The following is a 12014-nucleotide window of genomic DNA, read 5'->3' on the forward strand; positions in this document are numbered from 1 at the left end:
TCAAAATAGAGCGAAACTTCTAAGCATTGTGTTTGGTACTGAGTATCTACAATAAGTCTGTGATCTGAAGTTCGCCCGAGGGACTCTGATGTGACGGTTTGTTGACAGAGAAGACTGCCTCAGAGACGATAGGCCGCGGGCCAAACGTCCTGTGTGGGAAGTGCTTCACCCCATCCACGAGTCTTGTTGTTTTTTTTCGAGAGAAACTTAGAGAGAGGACTTTGTTAAGAGGCCACTGAACACACTCTCTTCAGTTGAGACAGCCTGAGAAATGTAGTTACCACTTTTGTATAATCACTGAAAACGCAACCCAACCCTTGAATCTTGCAATAATAAATGTATGAAAGAAACCTGAATGACTTTCCTCAACTGTGCGTGTGGTGTCAATATCAACCAGCAGGTGGCGATAGTTACACACAATCAGACTGCAGGAGGGCCACAGTCCAAGGGCCAGTGACTTGATGAAACCTATAACAGCTCAGCAGAATAGTTATTGTTGTGCATACTGATCCAGCTGAACCTGAATCATGAACCATTATAAAACTAAACACACTGCCCGGATTAGTGAGTCAACAAGACCTGGACCAGCGAGCAGCGAGTATCATTCTCACGGTGGATAGTGAACGATAGACTTATGATACCAAAGGGATAAGTCTTGACATGCCCGGTAGACTCGGTTAGAAAAGTAAACCTGTTTGTTTATAATGACACACAGATGCAGGTGGGCGTTGGTGTTCGTTGAAATGGTGTAAGAGTCGCGTAGATTGTGACATGTCAGGAAGACTTCTTTTTATCTCAACTGGTGGAGCAACTTTGTTAACGCAATGATCATGAGTTTCATTCCCACGGGACAGACTCTAGATGGATATTCTGTGGGAACTTTCCCCTGAGGGTCTAGTCTCAGGCAAATTAGGCGTTTGTCTGCCTAAATCACCGTTAGTCATCAGTCATATATTGTTCAATAGCTTGATGATTGTGAAATGTTAAACAAATTTGGACCACAAATGGGTAGCCTAATATTAATTTATGAATGAATATAACTGAATTTATTAATTAATATTATTTATTTATTATACAGTCACTTATTTTAACATAGCCTATTCTATAAACTTAGACCTAAATTATGTCAATAGGAAGTGTTGGGAAGTAGCTGAATACATGTATTCCGATTACTTATTTAAAAAGTGTGAGCAACTATATTTAAATACAGTTACCATTTAAGTGGGTGGTATTCAGAATACAGTAACACTGATAAATGTAAGGGATTACGTTTTAAGTCATTATTACACCATATGTACACCATGCCTTTTTAAATTCAATGTTTTTTTCTTTAACCACACCATGTAGCCTATGCATCTCTCAGGTGGCTCCTTTCTCTTTCCCTCTCTGCTGTAATAATAGCCACAAATGAAAAACCTCTCAGATGTAAAATATGTTGTGTTGTAGGCCAATAGGCCTATATCCAGCCAGCCAGCCAGCATGTTTTAGGACAGTATATTTCCTTGTTTCTTGACAGTGTTCTGCAAAAAGGCATGTAACTCCCTTGGGCTGTTGAAATTCATTTAAAAAAAAAAAAAAGTGTATACTTTGTTTGGGATGTGGCATCCTTCTAGCCTGGCGAGCCAGACCCACATTAAAATGTAGCCCTGGCAGCAAATTTAATTTGCTGCCGCTAGGGAAGCGTCTAGATTTCTAGGCTAGCATCCTTCATATGTGCAGACAAAACATCTCTGTTCTTCTTAGACACTGTGTTTCATAGCACATAGTGTATACTGTATATCAATCCATCCTCACTGTAAAGCAGATTGTGGGTTGATGTTGACCTATGAGTCTTACACCTTTGAACACACTACCTCACATAACTGTTTCATCACTGCTAATAAAATATAAGAGAATGTCCATGTAATCCAAAGTAGGCTATTTATAATACGAGTTCTTTATCAGAATGTGATACAAAATACATTTTAGGACATGTATTCAGTAATCTGTAGTGGAATAGATTTAAAAAGTAGCCTAACCTACCCAATGCTGTCATTAGGCTTCTCCATTAGGCTATAGTCTGCGTTTATTATATAGTGCAGAGTATAAAACATCAGGGAATTGCAGTTTTGGTAGGCTATGGACTAGGCCTACAGCAGGTAACAAGTTTTCGGCCCCATAATACAAATGTAATTTGCATACGGGTGTGACTGGGGGGGCCGAGCGCGCCTGTTTTCAAACGTTGGCGCGGACAGGGAGGGGATAGGCAAATGAGGGCCGGATTTATACGGCTTCCCATTCACTCTGCGCTGACTAGTCACTTCGCTTCATCCCTCCACAAGCTAGAGCGAGCGTATCCGTTCTCGGTGTGGGTGGACTGTTACCAGGACTGTATGGATTTTGCATTTTCTGATGGTCTAAGCGTGAACGCCTCTTCTACTCTTCTCCTGAGCGATACGCGGTGAAAAGCAATAAAGCGTCTGATTAAGAATTCTTTCATGGTGGTTTACGCGAACACTCCGTTTGGAGTGCAAAGAAAGTCTAGAGCGACGTCCTTGTGTACTTTGTGCGTCTAAATCCCGATGGACTACGGCAATACGATGGCTCCTCCAGTACCGCCACACAAACCCAAGTCTTCCCGACCCGCCGAGCCGCAGGAGCGGGTACTGAAATGTGTCCTCCTCGGGGATGGGGCAGTGGGGAAAACAAGTATGATTGTGAGCTACACAACAAATGGATATCCCACCAAATATGTCCCAACAGCCTTCGATGACTTCTCCGGTAAGTTTGGAAAGTTTTGCCATATTAACGTTTTTTCCTTCAGGTGCACGCCAAAACGTCTCGCTATGTATTGCAAATTCTGTTCTATAATCAATTATTTGAGTTTCACTGATGATTTTCAGTAGTGGTCAGATACGTGGGCAACAGTGTTTTACCAACACTGAACACTGTAGAAAACCCCAAATGTTTATCTCTCATGACCGCTTAGCATTCCAATTCATCAGCAGCCTATCTAATGGCACAATATGCCGAACCATAACATAATGCAATGTTTTTAATAGGCTACAGGTAAATTTATGATTTTTTTTGTTTTTGCTAAAGTAGTTCGGGCCATCAGCTTTTGCATTAAATCACTGTCAGTATTAAGTTTATATTTTTGCAAGTCTTTGAAGCGGGTTGGATCATTATGGTGAAAAAAATTCTGCTTCTGAATTTTCCATTAATGACAGTTCATAACTTCCACAACTGGAAAAACCTTCACTCACTAGTCATTGCAAGTCTTTCAGGAAGGTTGTCATTCATACTACCCCACACAGTATCTCTCTCTCTCTCTCTATCTCTCTCTCTCTCAATCACTCACAGACACACACACAGACACACACAGTTTTAAAGTGAATTATGCCAAGTGCTTACAGCCCATAATGATCACGCCTGGCCCTCATGCACTGCTCATAAACCAGAATGGACCCACCTGTTGCGAAACCTCTGGCCAGAGATTGTCTTACCACCCCCTAAGCCCCAACACAAACACACTCACACACACTCTCTCACACACAACACACAACACACACACACACACACACACACACACACACACACACACACACACACACACACACACACACACACACAATCAGTATTATTTTCACAGAGGGATTGTGTTTGAGGGGGCCCACTGTGATGTCATGCTCCAGTCCCTGTAACCCGAAAGAGCGAAGCCTCTGTGCTAACACACACACACACACCCCTCCCTCCTCCCCATTTATCTGTGCTAACACCCCCCCCCCCCCCCATTTCTTTCTTCAGTTATGCAATGCCACAGGTGGCACTAGACTGAAGGGAATTTTAGATAGAGACACACACACACACACACACACACACACACACACACACACGAAGATGGAAAGACACACAAATACATAAACTAACTTACACACACACGACAGAGAGAGACAGACAGACACACACACACACACACACACATATATATGGAAAGAGAGAAAGACAGACAAACTCACACAGACACACACACACACACACACACACAGATAGACACAGAGGGAGAGAGAGAGGTGAAGAAAGACAGGGAGAAGGAGTGATGATCGGAGGGGGCTCTCATGTGATTGGGATTGAGAGAGGGGGAAAGAGAGAGAGAACGAGAGAGAGAAAGAGAGGGAGAAAGATAGAGAAAAAGAAGGAAAGAGAGGGAGAAAGACAGAGAAAAAGAGGGAGAGATAGAGAGAAAGAAAAAGAGGGGAAAACAGATGGAGAAAAAGAGGGAGATAGAGAAACAAAGAGAGGGAGAAAGACGGAGAGATAGAGAGGGAGAGATAGAGAGAAAGAAAAAGAGGGGGAAACAGATGGAGGAAGAGAGAGGGAGGACCTGAGGCTCTACAGACTCAGAGTCCCAGTCAGTGGAGTGCTGTGACAGTGCCCAGCGCAGGGGGCCTGCTACACACTGTCCACGTAGTCCGACCTGTCTGAAACTTTTCCGGTGTGTGTGTGTGTGTGTGTGTGTGTGTGTGTGTGTGTGTGTGTGTGTGTGTGTGTGTGTGTGTGTGTGAGGAAGAGGGAGGGAGAGAGAGACAGCGAGCGAGACAGTGAGATTTGTCCATAATTTCCTGTTTTGTTTGTTTTGTTTTGTTATTCCCAGACATACGGCAGTCTGAGAGCTTGTTGCTTCTTCTCCCTGTGCAGTTAGTGGTTTGAAACCTGTAGTCAGCAGGCCGAGCAAGGCCTGAAAGAATGCTGTGGGCTGAAGCCGTCTCTCTCTCTCTCTCTCTCTCTCTCTCTCTCTCTCTCTCTCTCTCTGCATGTGTGCGTGTGTGTGTGTGTGAGGCATGGGACACACTGGAGACCTAACAACTGAGTGTTCATAGCTGTTGGTTCAGGCCGAAGTTTCCAAATGGATTTCAAAATATTTGCTTTCTTACAGCCTTTGATCTCTGTGTGTGTGTGTGTGTGTGTGTGTGTGTGTGTGTGTGTGTGTGTGTGTGTGTGTGTGTGTAATGTGTGTGAGTGTGTGTATTTGTTTAAGGTGTCAGGTGGACAAGTGGAAGCAGGTGTGACTAGTCCAGTGTTTTGTGTGAGCAGAAAATGTGACTCATTCTTTGTCTTTCTCTCTCTTTCTCTCTCTCTTTCTCTCTTTCTCTCTCTCTCTCTACAGCCATTGTGCAGGTGGATGGAACCCCAGTGCGCCTGCAGCTTTGTGACACAGCTGGTCAGGTGAGTTCTGCATCACACAAACAAACAAACAGACAAACAAAACCAACCAACCAGCATAGCTGCCACCACACTGACCTCACCCTCTGGCAGATGTGCTTCCCTCCGCACACACAGACACACACAGACGCACACACAGACGCACACACACACACACACACAGACACACACACAGACACACACACACACACACACACACACACACAGAAATGCTTCCAGCCCACTTGTGTTGAAACGTGCTCAGTGAGAAAGTGGGCCATGTGACTTCAGCAGTGAGCTATAATAATGACTAATACTCTGGCCTTGTCCATGTGTATTTCTCTGTAGAGATGGCCACATTGTGCTTACACACACACACACACACACACACACACACACACACACACACACATACAAACGCACACACACACACACACACACACACACACACACACACTCACGCAAACACGCACACACGTACAAACCATGTGTCCCTGTCCTCTCCAGGAAAGCTTTGCTGGGCCCCTAACAGTCCCCATGCACAGCTCCCTTCACACTGGCATTGTGTTGGATTATAGGGGTGGGGGTCTAGCAGCGTAGCGGGGGCCCTGTGTGTGTTTGTGTGTGTGTGTGTGTGTGTGTGTGTGTGTGCATTTCAAATCAGAGCAGAAGTGAAAGCTAGTAATTACATTGTGTGCAAGCCACAAAAAATGTGGAATGAAAAGAAAAATGGAATAAGCTCTGCATCAGTCTTTCTTTCTTTCTTTCTCTCTTTCTTTTGCTCTTTCTTTCTTGTTCTTTCATTCTTTCTTTCTTTCTATCTGCCTTTCTCTGCCTTTCTCTCTCTCTCTCTTACTTTCTTTCCTTCCCACTCTGGGCTGTGCAGGCATGTTCACTCAGTTCTTTACCTCATTGCCAAATCTTTGATATAATGGTTGTGTTGAAGTGAGGTGAATTGAACACACACACACACACACGTGTGTGTTCTCTGCAGGGCGTTGGGTGTAGCACGCACAGTTATATCACACACTGTGCCCTTTGAAGGTGGTGCAGGTCGATTGGCACCCCTCACACACACACACACACACACACACACACACACACACACACACACACACACACACACACACACACACACACACACACACACACACACACACACCTCCTCCCATAACTGGCACGGTGAGGGTGGGAGTGTTATGGCTAAGCACCCTCTAAGGTCCTTATCTCCAGCAGAGGAGATGAATGCCTGGATCTGCCCTCTTTGCACACAACCAATAAATCCGCTTGCACACCTAAACACAACACATAACACACACACACACATGCTCACAGACAAGCCAGGGCAAACATGACCAGATAAGAAGCATTCTCCTGGCTTGGTGTATACTGTCATGTATGTTTCAAAGTGGAGAGAAAGAATGAACTCATTGTGTGTCCCACTTTTTGACATACTGAACCTCTCTCTCTCTCTCTCACACACACACACACACACACACATGTCTTTTGTCTTTTCACACACACACACACACACACTTTTCCTGGCCTTTTTGTCCGACTGGAGTTTAGTAGTGAGACCTGGCTGTGTGTGTGTGTGTGATTAGGAAATGTGTGATTGTAATCTGCAAGGAGGCATTATGTGAAGGGCAAAGAGGGTGAATGAGGAGAGAGAGAGAGAGAGAGAGAGAGAGAGAGAGAGAGAGTGTTCAGGCAGGGCGGTGAAACAGAATGCATAGGAGAAAGACACACACACACACACACACACACACACACACACACACACACACACACACACACACACACACACGGTCACCCAGAAAGAATGGAGAGAAAAGGACAAAGGACTGGGCCATCAGAGAGTGGCACAGACGGGGTTAAAGTTTTGCTCATGAGCACAGGTCGGGTCAATAGTGCTCCATTCTCCTGGGTTTAATCCGCGCTGGAGGATTTAGAAAGGCTGCCGCTGCAGCAGTGACCGGCTGTGTAGTGGACGTTTACTGGATACCATGTGCTAGTCCTGGGAGGGAAGGATTGTGTAGCAGAGAGCAAATTCATTTTCACAGAAACCGAAACAAAGGTCAACAGAACAGGTTCTAAAAAGAGACCTACTGTGTTGCAATGTGCGGCCTGTTTATTGCCTCTCCTCAAAATGCCTTTTGAGTTTGAAAGTTGAAATGAAACAGTGAAGTTGTTGCCCTCTCAGAGAGTAGACACTGATCAAAGAGCGCAGTCTGGCCTGTTTGTCCAGCTCAACACCCGGAAGTGGAAATGCCATTAAATTAAACTATGTCATATGAAATGGCATTCAATTTAACTACGTCAAACGAAATTAAATCAAATAAAACACTTCCACCGGATCTGAGTGATTCGCCTGTGATTAATCCAAACAATATAATCACTGGCGGAAAAAACGGCCAAGCCAGACCCTATCAGCTCCTGACCTATGAGGTCACAAGCTGAAGTGTTTTATCATACACTTCCTATCATCAACACTAAGGCTGAATTAAAGAACAATGATATCCCACTTTATAATATGAATAAGCACTGGCACCTTTTAAAAAGCTAAATTTATTTTATTGGGTGCAGTCATTTGTTTGAATATTGTTTCCCTGAATAAGTGTTTTAAAACCTCTCTCTCTCTCCCTCTCTCTCTCTCTTTCTCTCTCTCTCTCTCTCTCTCTCTCTCTCTCTCTCCATCTGCAGGAGGAGTTTGACAAGTTGCGTCACTTCTGCTACGCTCGCACCGATGTGTTGCTGCTGTGCTTCAGCGTGGTGAGCCCGGCGTCCTTCCAGAACGTGTGGGAGAAGTGGCTCCCCGAGATCAGCCGCCGGTGCCCGCGCGTGCCCCTGCTGCTGGTGGGCACACAGAGCGACCTGCGCCAGGACGTCAAGGTGCTGATCGAGCTGGCGCGGCGCCGCGAGCGGCCCGTGGAGGAGCACGAGGCCCGGGCGCTGGCGGCCAAGGCGGGCGCCGTGGCCTACGTGGAGTGCTCGGCGCTGACCCAGAAGAACCTGAAGGAGGTGTTCGACGGCGCCATCGCGGCGGGGCTGAGGCACGCGGAGCGACGCGCCAGGAGGGAGAGGAAGGTGCGCAGCACGGCCGACAAGATGAAGACGCTCTCCAAAGCCTGGTGGAAGAAGTATGTCTGCATACAGTAACAAAGAAAGAAAAGAGAGAGAGAGGGATGGACAAAAAAGAGAGGGAGGGATGAAGGTGGTGTGAAAGACCTGAGCCTCCTCTCGGAAGAAAATTTGCAAAGTTTTCAAGATTTTCTGCGTGTGTGTTATCCGGAGAGAACTTTTGGGGAACTGTGAGGACTGACTGTCAATGGTTCCTGAGGGTAAATGGTTCCTGAGGGCCCAGTACGGGGCGTTTGAGAGACAAAGCCATGTGATCTCTGACGGCCTTGGTCAGAAGGCTTGGTAATAGGAACATGGAAAATGGACACGATAAACTTACTGATCCAGCTTCAGCCTCCCCCCTCTTCCCAAACTCATCACCTCCCCCATTCTCTCTCATGTGTGACCTCACCAGACTGACTCTGGATCAGTGGATCGTACACACTGAATACGCATAATATAAGACTTAATACGAAATCCGAATCAGGCTCCCGTCAATCAGTTTGCTGGGGAAAGGATTGTGTTTTAATGGACTTCTGAATGAAACAACACCCACTTTTCTCTCTTATTTTTGCCCTCCCAACAAATTGTTATGTTTTTTTTGTATTTATCTTTTCATGTCCTGTATGTCTGCCTATGTGTGTGTGTGTGTGTGTGTGTCTGTCAAAGACAGCTGATTCTCATGATCTAAGCAACTTAGCCCAGGCTCCTAGCAGTTCTGACCGATGTCCAGAAGAGCTGTGTTTATAACTTCCCTCCAGACAAGGCCCCTCACTGGCCAAAGCGTGTGTGTGTGTGTGTGTGTGTGTGTGTGTGTGTGTGTGTGTGTGTGTGTGTGTGTATGTGTGTGTAAGAGAGCAGTATTTCCAGACCTCTTGGCTTGCCAAGGCAGGGGGTGATTTCATCCTCTTGTCAAGTTTCCTTTTGAAACTTGAGGTCACAAAGCCGCATCCTCCCCTCTCCCCTCTGTGTGTGTGTGTGTTGTGTGTGTTTGGATTGCTGCAGCTGTTTCTGATGATGACCCTAACCACCCTCCAGGCAACCTCCTGGGCTGCTTCCAAAACAACCCTTGCTTGACTCATCGTTATGACCCCTTACCCCCCCCCCCCCCACACACACACACACACACACACACACACTCACACATCCTTCTCACTCTGTTTGTCTTTATCAGCTCCGATCAGCCCATTATTTAGCACTCTACAAAAACACAGTCTATCATCCTTTTATCTCCGATCTATACTAGTGGTGAGAGAAAGTTCTTAGTGGCTGACATCATCTGGCTGTAGGATAGAGTCTGCTTGTCGAACCACTTTGGTCTTCCTCTGGGGCTTAGAACTAGAGAGAGTTATTTTGGAAGCTTTCAGGATTCTGAAATGGAACTCTATATAATAAAAAGGGTTTTGGCCGGAAGACCTTCTAAAAGTTGCAGTGAAACACAGAGAAGGTTGCAGTGAAAGTCAAACACCTGTGTTAAACACCTGTGTGCAGGGAATAGCCTCTGGAACAGCTGAGTCATAATGGTCAAGGCGCTCTGATAGCTTAAGGCTGAAGTGTTTGACAAGGTCACCTTCACAGTGACAGTATGACAAACACTCTGGTCAGTTCAGTCACTCAGAGTTCAGTTCAGTTCAGAACTATACAACAGCAAACAAGTCCTTCTCAACCCCTGAACACAACATTTAAAGTAAAATACAGCATCACAAAAGGCTTCTCTTTTGAAAGAAGTCAAAGGTACTTTGTGAATATTTATTTCATCTTGAAAGAACAAAAAAGCGCATAGATGCAGTATGATTGGTGTTTTACCTGGATGATTTACAGTGTTTGAATGTTTTTCTCTTGGAGTGTTTGGTTTGATTTTATTTAATTTGTTTCTCAGTGTCTATGTGGCTCTCAGGGAGCCAGAGTACTAGTCCCCCCCCCCCCACCCCACCCTCCCGGTACTCCTCTGGGTTCCCCCACCTTCCTGGTACTCCTCTGGGTGGGGGCCTCGCTCTCTCCCCCCTCACCCCCATATTTGCTTCTCATTATTCAGAAGCCCAACTACATCCCAGACACCTGGACATCAGCCATGAGACCGAACAGCATGTACTCCGTCCACTAAACAAACTTCTCAGACAAACTGTGTGTGTGTGTGAAGCTAACTGAACGTGTGTGTGTGTGTGTATGAGTGTGGAAGTACCTCTGGGTGTCATGTCTTGATCAGGGTAACTCTGTGTAGATTTGTACATTTATATAACACTATATTAGGGACTCTTGTCTGTCCTGCTATGTCTTGCCCTCCTCGACACACACTCACATGGTTCTTTGGTGTAGTGTGTGTCTGAAGGAGGGTGTGTGTTGCTGACGGCTCTTGGTGTGGTGATAATCATGCAAACAGCAACTGAAAAATAAAATGTGAAATATTAAAAATAACATCTGCTCTCCTGTCTTTTATTTGATATTAATGAAGATAGCCATAATTGTTATTAACATATCATATATCTATAACATGAACCATATGTGGAATATATTATGTATTAATAACATGTGATTAGATGGACCGCAATTCAATACCCGTTACCTCATACTGGTTTGAGGATTAAAGAGGCCAGTGTCGTAAAAACTTTAGTACACACTTGATTACTTTATGAGCCTGTCTAAGACCCTCTGTGTGTGTCATAAAACCACTCTGGTGTGTGTGTGTGTGTGTGCATGGCAAGCAATTTATCTCCTGGCTAGAGTGGGTCTAAGGCTTTGGTCTCCTGCTTGTTTGTGTGAGCTGTGGAGAGGGGGGCGTACCCTGAGCTGAGGAGCAGACAGACATATACGCCGAGCCAATCAGCTTCAGCTTTGGGTTTTGAATTGGTGTTAGTTAGCTTCAGGTTAAACTTTAGCGTCATTGTTAGTTTCAGCAATATCTGTAGCGTTGGTGTTAGCTTCAAGTTCAGCTTTAGCGTCATTGTTAGCTTCAGCAGTGTCTGTATCATTGGTGTTAGTTCCAAGTTCAGCTTTAGCTGTAGCGTTAGCTTCAACTCTGGTCTTAAAAGAGTTGGTTTGAGCTTCAGCTCTGTCTTTGGTTTTAGCTGTAGGTTTAGTGCTGCAGCTGGGCCAGGTAAGTGGTGTGCCGCTTCAGACAGACGTCTCGTCATGGTAATGACAGCTGCCAGCTCCTCCAGCTAGACAGTGACAGGTTATGGTGTAATATTGTGCCCTCCTCATGGTAATCACGGCTGCTTGGTCTCACCGCTGCATTTACCGAATTACGGTGCAATGGAGAGTAGGCCTACTCCTCGTCATGGTAATGACAGCTGCCTGGTCCTGAGACTACACAGGGTAGAGTGATGGTTGTGTGGGGTGTCTGGGTGGCTGGCTGGGGATCTTCTAAGATTGGGGCAGATCGTGGGATTGAATTGAAGACTGTAGAGGTAGGAGAGTGCTGACAGTGAAGAAGAGAGATCTGATTTAATTGACAGGTAAAGTGTGTGTACGTGTGTGTGTGTGTGTGTACTGTACGTGTGTGTGTTTGTGTGTGTGTGTGCGTATGTGTGTGTGTGTGTGTGTGTGTGTGTCTGTGTGTGTGTGTGTGTGTGTGTGTGTGTGTGTGTGTGTGTGTGTGTGTGTGTGTGTGTGTGTGTGTGCGTGTGTGTGGTTACATGGCACCATGTGATAAGTGAAGTACGATGTGTGTGTATGTGTGTGTGGGGGGGTCTGAGACATCCTGTGATGGAAGC

The 12014-nt window shown here is 45.6% G+C and overlaps 1 protein-coding gene across 4 annotated transcripts in view; it reads left to right on the forward strand.

Annotated features, from left to right (window-relative positions):
• Positions 1–2295: 2295 nt before the first annotated feature.
• The window catches only part of rhoub (ras homolog family member Ub), a 22599-nt gene continuing 12880 nt past the window's right edge, over positions 2296–12014 (forward strand). For 2 of the 4 annotated variants that reach the window (XM_042063166.1, XM_042063167.1), the window contains exons 1-3: positions 2296–2760; positions 5147–5205; positions 7885–8364. In XM_042063166.1, the coding sequence (XP_041919100.1) occupies positions 2562–2760; positions 5147–5205; positions 7885–8340 (714 nt within the window). In that variant the 5' untranslated portion in view covers positions 2296–2561 and the 3' untranslated portion in view covers positions 8341–8364. Of the gene's footprint in view, positions 2761–5146; positions 5206–7884; positions 10717–12014 lie in introns of those variants that run through there. The other 2 variants (XR_006022808.1, XM_042063165.1) reach the window with 2 other exon arrangements.

This window comes from Alosa sapidissima, chromosome 15, assembly GCF_018492685.1.
Source record: "Alosa sapidissima isolate fAloSap1 chromosome 15, fAloSap1.pri, whole genome shotgun sequence".
Taxonomy (NCBI): domain Eukaryota; kingdom Metazoa; phylum Chordata; class Actinopteri; order Clupeiformes; family Clupeidae; genus Alosa; species Alosa sapidissima.